The sequence below is a fragment of the Pezoporus occidentalis genome, unplaced genomic scaffold, assembly GCF_034315485.1.
Source record: "Pezoporus occidentalis ecotype Australia unplaced genomic scaffold, CSIRO_AGI_Poc_V1 ctg12, whole genome shotgun sequence".
Taxonomy (NCBI): Eukaryota; Metazoa; Chordata; class Aves; order Psittaciformes; family Psittacidae; genus Pezoporus; species Pezoporus occidentalis.
Window position 1 is genome coordinate 5,520,767 of NW_026912994.1, and position 14,683 is coordinate 5,535,449.

The following is a 14,683-nucleotide window of genomic DNA, read 5'->3' on the forward strand; positions in this document are numbered from 1 at the left end:
TGGCATGTGATCCTTGTCTCTTACTGACAAGAGTTTTTTGTGGATTCGAATTTTTTGTAGTTTTCATGGAAAAATCAAGAGACAAAGTTTTGCCATGGTTGTGAAAACCCCAGCTGCCAAGTCTGTGGGCTGGTATGGGGGGAAGGCAGCATAAGGATGGCAAAACTGCACAGTGCCTGTGTCTCTCTGTGCTCTCACTTGCCATCGCAGTGCAGCCAAAAGGATCTGGCAAACAGCATGGTAAGGAACTGGAAAGGAAGACAAAGTGTTTTCCTAGTTAACAAACTGTAACATGGTGAAGACTCCCAAGGTTCAAAAAAGTTTCTGTTTTTTTTCATATCCCCGAGTTTGACCCTAGCTCCCCCAAAACTCCTTTTTATTAAAACCTTGAATCAGCCCAGCTTCATCATCATCATATAGGTTCCAGTTTTGCCCATCTTTTGTTGTATGGGGAGCTGCTTGGACCAAAAGACTGAGGGCCATTCAGGATATGCTGAACGCTGGCAATGCCCGAGGCCAGGCTGCATCTGGGTTACTCGTTCAGCCATCACCGGCTTCAGTGTGACTTCTGGAAACAGGTAATCTTAGCTGGTCTTTTTGGCACACTAGAGAGCTGTGCCTGAGATCCTCTGGCTTCTGAACTTACTGCAGATACAGTGGTTGAATGAGTTATATCCAGTAATGAAGTTATAATGAGTTATAACCAGTCAGGAGATGTCTCTTCCAGATGGAGATACTAGTAAGTAGCAACCCTAATGCAACAGAGTCTAGAACTGGGAGAAAGCTGGAGATGTCCCAGGATTTTACTGCAGGATCGAGTCAATATTTTGTGAAACGTTAAGGCAGAGGTGGTGTGTCACCCTGAAACAGGCTGTGGCCATGGGCTGGGGCCCCGGGACCAGCATTTTGATCAGGTTGGTGCAGAAAAAGGAGTCATCATTGAAGATTTAGAACCTCTTCAGTGCCATGGCAGACATCTAGGCATGACTCAGATGCTTTTATCCACCCTTCCTGCCACGAGAAAGACACGATAATGAAAACCTATCTTTAAACCACCTGAAGTATCACTGATAAAGCATTTTATTTGTTTTGACTGATGATAAAAGAGCCAAAGAACTATCTTATAATTGCACCACTTGCAAATGCATGCCTAGGTCAGGCACACTGGGTTTATGTCCTGCTTTGACCATAGCTTTAAAATGCAAGTGATAAGAATGCAAGCACAAAGATAGATCAGGCCTTTCCAGCCCAGGGGTTTTCCAATCCCTGTTCCAGTAGAACAGTGCAGCGGTACTCAACCCAAGTTCAAGGGTCTCTGTGGTACAAAATACTTACAGGAATCTGAGAGATCTTAGTCCCATCCAGAATGGCATTCTGTGGACAGGAGAAATGACGGTCAAGAGAGAAAAGACATGGGCAGTGCTGATGGCTGTTCCTGGAGATCAAGAATGACTTTGTTGCAGTTCATCCTTTCACAATCCCCAGGAGATAGAGATCTTCATTAGGTTCCCATCCCAAAATTGTGCTGTTGCCTCGAACTATTCTGCTGGTTTCTATGATCCCTTTGTCTTTAATAATCTTGTTAACACACAGGCAGTAAAAGGTTTTTTTTTCAGTCCCTTATTCAGCACAAGGGAATCTCAGGAGGAAGATGAAGAGTTTATGTGATTTCATGCATGGAGGCAATCTTCTTTTGGGGCATCTACTGCCACCTCATCCCTGACTCCAAATAACTAGCCAGTACATGTCATTCCAGAGCCCTCATCACCAGCAAGCAGGAAGGATTTACACAAAAAGCTTCTCTAGGGACCTCATTTCAGGCCATACAGTACCTCTGGTGATGCTTCAGTTCTTGGTCCCTGGCTAACCTCAGGGACACAAAGCTGCCTGCTTCTCTGAAGCTGAGCTGCCCACCCCCTAGTGGACATTCCCCATGCTCAACCACCACAGAATCTCCCTCTTGAGCTTACAGCTGCTTACTTGGTCACCAGTGCAATTGCATCCCCATTTGCTGCTGCATGTGGGGGCAAGAGTGCACTGCTGGCTTCAGAAAAGGATATTAACAATGTCCTTATTGGGCAAGCCACAATACTTCCTCCCCTGAAGCTCTGAGGAGTCTTTCCCTGTAAAGCCCTAGCCCACACTGTGGTCTGGTGGTCAGCAGTGGTCTACTGGGATGAGACATACGTGATGTCTCACAGCTGTGTATCTGTGGGACCTTCACAATGGTTTGGCTTGAAAAGTACGATAATAAGAGTACATGACTGACAGCAAATGCTGGGCACTGACAATAGCCTGTGATTCAAAGCTGTGTAGTAGCAGCTCCTGACCTTCTGCCTTCACTCAGGGGTTTCTCATGGGGGCTGCAGGGTGAGGTCAGCCTGTGATTCGGGTACTTGGAATGGTGCCATGGGCACCCACAGAAAGCAAGGGCAGGTGCTCAACCTCTTCTGAGCCTAGCTAAATATAACTGGTGATTGGTGAGCTCCTATGCCTCTCCTGGCTCTAGTCCTTCCGCAGAACATTCCTTCTGAAAGTTGTCCTCTTCCTCAAATCCTCTTCCCTGCTACTCTAGCTAAGATGCCACAGCCAAGTTTCGCAAGGTGGTTTTCTTCCCTCCAAGTAGTTTCTTCCTCCCCTGCTTTGCCTTTCTCCCTTGTGTTCACTCATCACTTGCTCCTATGCATCTGCTCCTTCCCCCAGCACTCTGCAGACAGCATGGCAGGACACAAGGATGAAGGATGAGGAATGAGACAGGTGGGACAAGGAATGGGGGTCTCCCTGCTCCTAAGACCAGGGTGATTAAAGCTCTCACACACAAGCCTGTCTAGGTATGTTTGTACATGTTGTGTCTCAGGCTACTTGATCATGGCCAGAAGATCTGAGAAGGGATTTCTAGGTCTACATGAGGGTACTCTGTGATCATTAAGGCTTACATCAGGTACTTTATCTCATTCAAATACAGGATCTGCATTCCATTTTCTTTCTTTTCACAGGAATACTAAAAATAGACCACAGAGGAAGATCCCACTTTGAAGTCCCTGCACACCACATCTTGCATTTCCAGGTCAGTCACAACCTGAGCAGTATTAGTTTTATTATTAATAAAGGGTGATGGGATGCACCTTATTGTGCTCTTGGGATAGGAGGGAGAGCTGATGCTGTTCCTTTCCCCACACACAGCCGTCAGCTTGAGAGCAACGTGTAGGTCACAGCCTGGCCCATGCGCCACGTTGCTACCGCAGCAGCAGTTTTGGTGAGGCATTTAGTAATATTTTTGCTCTGTCTGCAAACAGTATTGCAATGCTCCTACAGGCACAGGAGAAGTCACTCTGATCTAGCAGCACCAGGTCACTTAAAATGTTACAACTTTTGTAGCAGGTATTTCCTAAGACAGCAAATAGTCACTTTAAATCCAAATTGATATCTCCCAGGGGTATGGAGAGGCTGAAGAAATCAGCGAGGTTTATGACAGCAGTGTTGGAAGTAGTGCAAATAAGGGGAAATTTTGGCAGGTGGCATTACAGTTTATCATTTCTTTCTGACAACAGCAAAGCAATGTATTGGATTGAGGGCCATGTGCTTTAAGCAGCATCTAACAGTGAGATCTAGTAGACATTATGCTAAAGTGGCATGAAGGGCTGCAGGCCACGGGTAGTTAACTGTTACTATAAATTGCCTTTAAAATCAGTGATGAGCTGTATGGTTGATTTATGATTTCTTTTAAAAACAGAATGGAAAGCTCCCTACCAACCCAAACACAGTCATAAATCTGCCATTTCCTTTAGATCTGCAGTGTTGACATCCCATCCCACCAGGGACAAATGGCGGGTGTGTGGGAAATGCCAAAAAGCCGGCAGGCAGGGCAGCGCTGCCTGGATGCCCTTGCTTAGAGAGCCCTTTAACAGATGGCCACAGCTTGTTTGCACAGAGAAAATCCCTGAAGCAGGAAAATGCCATGTTAAGAGCAGCCACTGACCCGTGGGGAAATGGGTGCAAGCCCTGCTGTGAGCCAGGAGAGGAGGACGCACATTATTGGTGTGCCTCTGGATACCTACGCATGTGTGTCATCTGTGTGTCCATGTGTCTGTGCACACTGTGCACATCTGCCCGTAGATGCATGTTGGGGTGTCCCCTGTATGTGCACCTCTGTGTGTGTGTCTGTGAAAGGTATGCACGTGCGTGTGCACATGTGCAGGCATCTGTGGGCAGGTCCACACATGCATATGTGTGTATGCAGGCGGGTGTATGCATCTGCGTGCACGGAATGTGCATGCATGTATGTATGTGGTGCAGGCACGCATGTACGCGTGCGACTGTGTGTGCCTATGTAGCTTGCGTGTGCGCCCGTCCCTGTGCACGCACATCCACACTTGTGCGTGGGCCAGGCCGTGCCGGCCTGTGCCCGCTCCGCGGGACGGGGTTCCGCCTTCCCGGCGCGGCGGGGCGGGGAGGTGGCAGCGCACCCCCGGGAGCGCGACCGGCGCACAGACACACACACGGACACGCGTCCCGTCCGTCCGTCCCGTCCCGTCCCGCCGCTCCCGGGGCAGCTCCCCGGCGCCGCCCCCGCCTCCTCCTCCGCCGCCGCGGCTGCACAAAAGGCGGCGGGGAGGGCCCGGCCGGCAAGGGCTGCCCGGCCGCCCCGGCCGCCCGGACTATGCCCCGCCAAGGGGGGCTGCCGGCCCCCGCCGCCTCCCGACGGCCCCCCCCGCTCCTCCTCCTCCGCCTCCTCCTCCTGGCCGCCCCGCTGCAGCCCGGCAGAGGTAAGGGCCGCTCCGCTCCGCTCCCCCCCCCGCTCCGGGCCCTGCAAACGCCTCCCCGGAAGGCGGTTTATCCCCCAGACCCGCTCCGGTGCACTTTTGTTGCGGGTTGTAGGTTTTCCTCCTCTCTTTCCCCGTCTTCGCCTGCCCCAGTCCCGCTCCCGTTCGTTCCCCCTCCAGCTTCGCGTGTGCGCCCGTTCGTTCCCCCTCCAGCCCCGGTGCCGGCGGGACGCAGCTCGCTGCCCCCCGCCCCGTGGGCGGCTGGTGCCGGGTCTCTGCGCTTCCCCTCTGGGCCCGGGCCGCGCCGGCGGGCTGCACCTCTCACACCCCCTCCAGCCGTGCCCCCTGTTGTGGGGCGGGGGGACCCGCTCAGCAGCAGCGCATGGACCACATCCTTGGGTGTTGCTGGAAGGGATCTGACACCTTCGTGTTAAAAAGCGTGGGGCAGCTATACACACACTTCTATGTAGAAACTTTAATGGAACTAGCTATAACCACTTCTGTTCAGGGAGAAGCACTTCCCTGGGGTGTTTGTCTGAGCAGTGTGTATTAATTGATTAGATGAAGGACAGCAGCAGAAAGCCACTAGCCTTTGCTCTGCTCGGGACCGATCTTCTCGCTTTCACCTTATCGTTCCCTCGCTCTCATCTTATACTGTTTCCCCCAGCGTCCATCGCTCCTGGAGAGCGATCCTTGTCCCCCGTGGGGATACTCGCGCCACTCCTGGACACAGTGTGGTTTGTGACTCTGCTTAAATAGCACAGGAAATGTGTTTCCTTTCCTCTCTGAACACTTGGGGAAACTTTTTTATATGAAGGATCCCCACCAAATGCCTAAGTACTCCATTCTGGTAGTTGCTCTCAGTGCTTAATGTTCTCATGAGTTATCTTAAGGAGAGGCTCATTGCAGAGTGCTGTGACGTGACTGCAAAAAGCTCAGAACAGGCTTTCTCGGCTTTTTTGATTTATTTATTTTGTAACTCTGATCTTTAGAATTGATGGTTCAAGAGTGCATCAGATCATCCCAAGCATGAGGCTTTTCGAATGCTTATTGCATTGCTTATTATATAAATAAAATGACTTTTTTTTTCACACTTAGCTGTAGAAAGAACAAAGTACATCAATTTTTTTCTTTTCTTTTTCCCCCAAGCAAGCCAGTACATTCATCTCAGATTGAGGAGCTGCCCCAAACTAGGATTTCCTGCAGAACAGGTTTAGAATGAGGTCTGGTTTACTCATAAAGATGCCTCGAGCATCTTTATAAGTAAATTTATTAAGTACCTTTCATGAAAGTTTCCTATCTTGCTCTGCATCAGTATTTTGATGTATCAGAATCTCAGCTGTATAGTAGGATGCACTGTATTCCTCTTCTTTGCTGGGCTCTCCTGTGGCTCAGCCCAAGGGAGAGGTGCTGTCTGGAGACTCCTTTTGTCTCAGTTTTCTGGTGGATACTGCTCTGCAAAATTAAACAGGGTGCAGAGCTTGGGACGCTGTGGCATCAGTGTGACAGACCTGGGGTACTGAGCTCAGCAATCCAAGAGGGGTGGGTTATTTTCCTCTAGAGTAATCCAGACTAAATCCTGGATGGAATTTTCCCCATTATAAGACGTTTAGTTGATGTTCAGGAGTGGTTTCATTGAATGTATCAGAATCAAGGAGCAGACTGAGTTTCTTCCAGTCTTACCAGGTAACTTGCCCCAGCATCTGGAAGGATCTGGACTAGCATGGGCATCTTCAGGTCCTTCCTTTGCTCAGTTCAGGAAAGACCATGCTGAATCAAGCGCAGCAAAGACACGCATCTGGAAAATCCTGTGTGTTTTAACTCCAACCCAAAAAGCTCAGATTTCAGTCCAAAATCAGAGGGCTTCACAAAATTCTGTTTTCACAACAATGCTGGAAACAGTTTGGTATTGCTCCAAAGTGGAAAGAAAAGCATACTTGGAAACTTCAAAAGCTGCCACCGAGGGGAATGTCACCCCATGGCTGGCCACAGGAGCGGGGGCTGCTTTGGTTATGGCAGTGGGTGGAAAGAGGAGACTTTGGGTTTCATTCAGATACTACTGTTACTAAGTAAACTCTCAAAAATCCAGCAGTCATGAATGGAGGTAAATATTATGCTATTTCCATGCAGATGGGCAAGTGGAGCTGTGGGAGAGCCAGGTCTAGGTAGCCAGGCTATGAACATAAGTGTTTGCTTTATAAAGCCCATTATTTTTGCTGTGTTACCCTGTGCACCATGGCCAGAGCAGCAGCTCTTGAGGAGAGGCTTTGGGCTGTGTTGTAATGTGTGCTAGTGTTAATCTCTGTGTAAATTATAACTCAGTGAAACAAGTTATGTTTCGTTTTATATTACCTCTTCATGTTTTGAGCTCTTGCAACATCCAGGGGCTGGAATATAACTTCTGAATGTGAACAAGGAATGAAATGCCTTGCTACATGGTAACAGCCAGCAAAAAAATAAAAACCCTAAGAAGGCTCTTGTTCAGTATGAATGGGCCCAAGCAGCCCATCTGAATGAGAGCCATAGAGAAGGTCCAGGACGCCGTGCTCCCGGGTTAGAGTTAACCACCTTGCGGGCAGCAGAGACCCGTCAGTACAGGGCTCTGACACAGTCATGCCTTGGCGATGACTGAGAATTACTGACAGGACCTACTTATCCTCTTTTTGCTTTTAGCCTAAGGCACGCTAAGTTTTCCTCCAGCTGTCCAGCTTGATTCACTGCTTCCTGCACTCACAGCCCAGCCCCATATGGGAGCGACCCAGGCAGCCACCGCTTTTCATTTTTCAGTGTAATAATCACATGGGATACAGCAAAAATCCTTTATCCAAAGATCTTGGGGCAGAAAGTCCTTGGGACAGGAGAAAACTCCATGTGGCTCTTCACCAGCCATTGGCAAATCTGCGCAATCTGCAAGTTACACCCAGCAGCAGCATGGTGCTTTGGTATCTGCAGATGCAACTGGCTGAAAATAGAGGCCTGACAATGCTTTTATTGACATTTGGGTTGGAAAAAATAGCAGACAGGGAGTTCGAGCCAGAGGCGTTTCATTGGGAGTGTGCAGCCTCTGTGCTGAATCCTCAGTTGAAGATTTGTTTAATCAGTTATTGACAGTAGAAGTTAATAGCTGCACCCGGGAGAGCTGAGGCATCGGTGGTATCGAAGGGCACATTCATAGCCACAGGCATGCTTAACCAAATTGCTGCATTCAAAGCTGATACCACTGATTTTGCTTCAGCTTAACTTGTGTGGTTCCACTTCATTTTTAAAGCCCAAACTTTAAAATTGTGGATTTTGCAAGAGAAACTTGTTTGTTACCCCTTGTGTTGCTGGACACCAGCAATCCAGGAGTGAAGAGCATCACAACTTCCCTGGTTGCTGCTGCCTTGTCTGGGTCAGAGCCCCTGCCAGCATCACGGGGAGAGCCCTCAGCTGCAGCGTGGTGTCTTCCATCCCAGCCAGCCTTGGATGTGCCCCAGTGCAAACATGCTGCCCTGCTTAACCTGGGTATCCTGTGGAAATGACACTTATAATAATTAAAAGTAATTTACTGTAACAAGTCCACTATGGAAATCACCCATGTGGAGGAGGGAGATGAGTATCTTCCAAAGCTGCTTTAAGATGAAAATTGTGGGGAGGGGTGCCTCATATATTCAGCTGGAAAAACTGAGATGTTCCTAGTGTGACTTTGAAAGTTGGTATCTTGGAATGATTTTGGACAGCCACCTCCATATTTCAGGCTGGTCAAACACCTATTGCCTTCTGTTCACAGTGATTAAAGTATTTTGTTAGGAAGATGAATAGTTGAACTCTTTTATTAACCAGAAATCAGTTGAAAAAAAGAAGGAAGAAAAAATACCAGAGTAATATTTTAAAGGTTCTCAGTCCCCCAACACAGGTTTCTGTCCTTTTCATTTTTCTTAGGAAAGGAAAAGAAAGCGAGATCTCCTTGCAGATGAAGAGAGATTTATGCCTTCTGCCTTTTAAGCTCCTGGATATCCTTTGCTCTTGTCTGAACTTATAGTATGTTTAGTGTTGAGAATATCTCAGAAACCCCTTGAACACTGTTTTGCAGTGCAGTTCAGCCCACTCTGTTCTGTTCTCTCTTGCGGAAGGTCTCAATCTGTGTACCAGTGGAAGCGCCACATCTTGCGAAGAGTGTCTCCTCATCCATCCCAAGTGTGCCTGGTGCTCCAAGGAGGTAAGTGGGCAGACTTTGCTTGTCTTGCATACTCTCTGTAACACAGGAAGGGAGCTATTCCACCTGACTGTTCCATTCGAGAAGGGGTGGGTGAGGGCGGTGGGTGCTCCAATGCTGAGCATATTTTGGGTGCATGTGACTACTCAGCTCTTTGACACCACAGGAATTAAGTCCCTGACCCTGCTGGCTCCTTCACATCCTCAACAGAGCAGCACTGTTCCTTGGGTCCTTCTGTCCCTTCAATTACCTTCTTGGTTTTGGTGGGTGCTGGGTCCCTGCATGTTGCAGGGAGCCTTGCTTGAAAGCTCTCTCCCTAAAAAGCCCTAAGTCCCCCACTGTTGTCATGCTACGTGTTCCTTGCTGTGTGGCCTGGCATGGCACAGGTTCTCTGTAATGAAGATAATTCTCCTTTCTGAATCTGTTATGTCATTCTGGGGGCTGACCATGCTTCTGGCATTCGCGCCATGGTCTGGCAATGAGTTACACAGCTTAACTGCATTCTTCAGAGTGAAAATGCATCCTTACATTGGTGCTGAAGCTGCTCACCTATAATTTAATTTGGCTTCCTTGGTTTGTGATAAATTGTAAATATCTTTCCCTGCTTCCTAAGGACTGCTTATGAGTTTAGGTATACATATATATCTTATCAAATACACATCTTACCATGTAATGATTTCTGGAGAACAAGGTGTGTGAAAGACCTGATAATGTCTGATGCATAGATAGATGTTGTCTGCATACTGCCTGTGTCCATCCTAAGTATTTAAGAGAGAAATGCGGATGCTTACAGAGGTAGGGAAAGACCCTGCCTACTTGCAGGCACAGGTGCTGTGCCAGGAACCAGCTTTGGGCTGTGACAAAGCCCAGAGCAGTGAATGGTATTGAACTTCTAGACAAGCATGGGTGGCATGATGCTCTTCTATTTCCTGCTGACCCTTTTTCCTCTAATGTGGCTGTCCCAGTGCTGTTTTCGGGGAGGTAAGCTGTGGGGTTCAGCACACACTGAACCTTCCAGCTATAGCTGGTGATGCTGAGCTGAGGATGTAGGTGATGTCCATGTGCCCTTCTGATGCTGCCATCCTTCCTCCTGCCAGCTCTGCCTGGGATGGCTGCATCCCGTCAGGGTGGAGGATGGGGATGGAGATGGGCATAAGGCCAGGGATGTCCCCAGCCCTGTGGTTTGGCTGCATTCCAGGAGGTACCCCAGCCTCTGATCCTCCAGGTCTGTTTTACTGGATTTTCACTTAATTTGTAAGCACAGCTGCAGCTTTCCAAGGAAACCATCCTAATGCTGCTAGCACCATGCTACCTGACAGCATAATGGCTTTCATGGGGGTTTTCACAGCAAGGCAAATGGTGTGGAGAAGGGAAAGAGTAAAGCAATAGATCCTGCTTTTGAGACATCTTGTAAACAGCTGTAAGAGCTCCCCTTGCAGCCATCTCATCTGCGGTGGTGAGACTGGATCCAGGAACGCTGGCTATTAAGCTATGGGTATCCAATAGCTTGCCTTTTTGTTTATTTTATTGGCTTTTTTTTTCTTCTTGGCATCAAAAGACAACTTTTAGCAAACTGCTGCCAGTGGAAATGTTTATCTGGTGGTCACTGTGACCACTAATTTTATGTCAGCTCATGGGACTGGCAGCCTGACTCTTACCTTGCAAACAGGAGAATTACCAGGAAAAAAAAAAAAATATATTTCTGAATGGAACAGAAGGGCCAAGAAGGAAGATGGGTGTTTACAGGGAAGTGCTGTAATACTTCCTGACCTTTAGCCTGCAGTAGCAATTTAAAAATACATTTCAAGGTGTTTTGTGCCAAGAGCTACGTGTTTAGAAGCTGCTGTCCCCATTACATACTGCATGCTAAAATTTAGCAAGTTCTTACTCTAGTTTTGTATTTAATTTTTTTTTTTTAGAATTTATTGTTTGAAACCAATTATTTCTCTTTAACTGAGATCATCAGGTGAGGTAATGGGATTGTGAAAGATATCGAGCGGTTTTCCACTTCAGAAGTTTTAAAGTGACAGTATAAACTCTTAATTTCACAACCTTATTTCCCGTCCCTCTGCTGCAGCTCAGTCAGGTATGCTTATTAAATTGCCATTAGGCTGTTTGCCTTAGCTATTTCCATTAGCTGTCATTTGCTATGTATGCTGCCTGGAAGCATTTATCCCAGTCAAATTCTATAGCTCTGCTGCTGTTTCAGTATCAGAGCTAAGACACTGGAGAGATTTCCACAGATGCTAGTTATGTTGGTTTAAAAATGTGATCAGCTGATTAGTCTGCTCCCTTTGCATTTACTTAATGGGTTTGGGAGCAAATTGGGCCAGTTGTCATCTTTGTAGGCAACAATTAATAATTTTGTCAGGAAGTGTGTATAGTAGAAGTCTAAGTATATACAATGTAATTTTATATATATTATAATATGTGTATATATATTACATGTACAGGAAGTGTAAATACGTTTATAGTATCTATAAACAAAACATATTTACATATATCTTCCTGTGTATGTATACCTTCTCATATATAATATTCCTTCCTTTGGGGAATTGTGTACCTTCTCATATGTAATACTCCTTCCTTTGGGGAATAACATCACTTTGGGGTGCCATCATACCCATTTATTCTTTGTCTCCCTGAGTGCCCAACAGTGCCAGTGCTGTGAGGGACCCCTCGGCTGTGGGAGAGGAGCAATTTGAGCAGAAAAGCTGTGCTGTTTCCCAGAGATGGTCATGCTTCATGCAACCTCCTGTAAGATTGTATCCTTTTCCATCGCCCATTGCACTCCTAGATCCAGGCTCCATGTGACCACAAAGGAGCAGAAAGTCTCAAGCACTCATGGACTGCAAGTAGGGGTTAGGAGGGCATGAAAACAATTCTGTGGATACAAGGAGCCCTATCCCAATAGTTTTCCAAGTGGGATAAGGTTACTTGTATTTATGTTACCTTGAATTGTGGGTAAGAGAATGTATATAGATAAATGCTTACAGCAGAATAGTCAAGATGCTATAAATTTATGACTACCACCTACTAACCTGTTAGTACAGTGTGCATCATGCTCTGTTGGCTTGAATCAGCTTCTGTTCACTTCTTGTTGTGTTTGGCACCTCTGCTCCCATCCAAGAGCATGATGATGGATGAGTTGATGATAGCAGCTTCTGGTATGCGGCAGCCCTGGAGCCCCCAGTGGCTGCTGAGCTAACCACAAGTCTTTGGGCTGTTGGAAATTTGGAAGCAGACATCGAATCTGTTGTCCTGTGGAAGAATACCTTGAAAGGTAGGACTTAAACGAGGTGATCTGCTTAAATGGTACTTAAAAGAGGAGGTATGAATGTGTGGCCTTAACATCGCCTGAACATGCCTTGAGCACAGGGCTGTCTGGGGAAAACACACAACTCTTGGACAATGGAGACTGCTGCAGCCTTTCCATCTGTGCTGGAGTCTGGGAAGGTTCCTCAGCTTCTCCTGCAAGCTACAGAAGAAGCTGGAAACGACTAGAAATTGCTGGCACACTGCTGGTGAAAGACTCTGGCTAGAAAATGCATGCTAGCCCATGGGGTTGCTCTGTGGCAGCCTGGTTTTTGTGGTGGGAGGGGAGGATGCTTGTTGCTTTTTCTGCAGTGGCATCAGGTTGCCCAGGCTCAGCAGAGCTTACTGGGCTTGCTGGAGGGAGCAGAGGGCTCTGGATGTGGTTTCAGTGCTGTCTCCGAGCTGCCAGGTGGGGTGTGATAGGCAGGTGGGGGATTTGCTCATGATAAACTCAGCTGTGGTGGTTGCAGGGGGAATGTTCTCCAAAAAAGGATTTGGGAGTACCAGTACAAGGAGGGAAATTATGTCATTACATTCCTGTTACCTTCATTTGCTGCTTTGGGGAGCAACATACCAATGTGCAGAGGCTCCTCGTGTTTCTAAGAGTGTACACCTTGTTCTCATCCTTGCGTTACCTATGTGGCTGCCTTTATGTGTGTACACATGAAATAGAGATACATGCTAATTAAACTGAATTTTTTTTTTTTTTATAAATAGAACTGAAATTTCCCCAATGGCACCCTCTCTTTTCCATCAGGTTGCTTTTACCCCATCTCTATAATGTGTGCCTGGAGAGTAAGGAAGGAAAATCAAGGATGTTCCTAGAGGGAGCATGTAAATATTTATTTTTTTTAATGGAGAAAGTAAGCATATTTCAGACTGAATTAGTGCAGAACTGGATTGATTAAAGCAAAAAATGGTAGGGATGTATCTAGTCAGGTGTTAGATATAGTCTGTTAGATACAGTCGGTGCTATTCTCCATTTTTTTAGCATGAATCAAGCAATTTGTCTTAAAACTGTCAAACTGATGAGCATGTAATTGTCACACTGTTGTCTCCATTCACTCTGTCTGCTTGTGTGCGTTTGCTTTTGTGAGCTTGTTAGCGCAGAGGCTGGATTGCACAGTGCCCACTGGGCTGTGAACAACTAATTTTACTAACAAGGTCTAGGTGGGATCTTCTTGAATTAGGGCTTTTCTGGGGCACAAGGCAGGGCTTGGGGTGGTTCCTGCTTGCCATGGGGTAACTGCTGCATATCTCACTGAAGCTGGCATGCAGATGGTTGGTGGGTATTTGGGCACACCAGATTGTTTAGCCGACTGTGAGGTGTCCTCTGCTCAGGGGGATTTGGGGTTTGAACCAGTGTGCCACGTCTGAGCTAGCATGGGGCTGCCTTTCGGCGTGGTTGCTTGTGAATTATTTGGACCTCCATAATACTCTTTACCCCTCAAAACTGTTCATGCTTTTTTCCTTTAATTCAGCCTCCAGGAGCCTCAGTATTCTCTGTCGCAGAAAACTTTACACTTGAGTTGGATTGTCCCTGGTAGCCATAGTTTGGGCTTTGGGTTTTGACCTACAGGTGCACATGAGGGGTGTTTGTTTGCAGGACGCTGTGGTGATTGCTGGGGCTTTCCCAAGGCCACTGTCACTGTCCTGCTTGGTGTCACTCTTCCTGGATTAGAAACAGAAGCAGTATGGGTCAGTCCTGCACCCCTGGGTGCTGAGCTGCACCCCTTCCCCTGGGGTGTTTTCACCCCTGAGGGGGTGTTTTTTCCATTTTACCAAATAAGCAAAGACCTGGGTTTGATTTGAGCTGCAGCTTAGCAATTGCTGCCCTGCGGCAAGTGCTCTGGGCCCATTTTAGGAGAAAGTTGAGAGAAAATAGCTCGGTCAAGCGAGGGGAACCTAAGAACTGGAAGTGTGCAGAGGTGCTGCTGACCTAAGCTTTGTGCAGCACTTGTCAGGAGTTTTGTAGGGGCTTTCCTCCAATCCCCTGGGCTTCCTTTGGAGAACTTTTTGTAATGAAGGCTGCAGAAAACCACATTACAGCAACTGAAGGTTTCTTGATGCCATGCAAATGGACAGGCTTGCACTTGCACAGGCACCCAGCCCCGAAAGAGCCCCCATCAGGTCCCACACGGGTGTGCTCCTTGCCCTGTGTGTCGGCACTGTCTTCTCAGCGTGCAGATGCTGCTCTCGTGTACGCCCCTTGCTGGGATGATGAACATCAGTATAAACAGTACCATACCCAGAGCTGTTTCTTGTGGCGTTATGAACTCGACTGCAAAAGAGTAGCAGCTGGGGAAGGAAGCCAGCATCCTCTTCTCCCTGGGCTGCCCGCCCCTCCTAGCTCTTGTTCTACTACCCCAGCCGGAAAACTAAACCCTAATTCAAAGTCCTTTGAAGGCGA

At 47.5% G+C, this 14,683-nt stretch overlaps 1 protein-coding gene across 1 annotated transcript in view; it reads left to right on the forward strand.

Moving 5' to 3' along the window:
• Positions 1-4,594: 4,594 nt before the first annotated feature.
• Positions 4,595-14,683, forward strand: part of ITGB5 (integrin subunit beta 5) — a 65,851-nt gene continuing 55,762 nt past the window's right edge. Inside the window, exons 1-2 of the mRNA XM_062607018.1 lie at positions 4,595-4,766; positions 8,876-8,961. Of these exons, the coding sequence (XP_062463002.1) occupies positions 4,661-4,766; positions 8,876-8,961 (192 nt within the window). The 5' untranslated portion in view covers positions 4,595-4,660. The remainder of the gene's footprint in view (positions 4,767-8,875; positions 8,962-14,683) is intronic.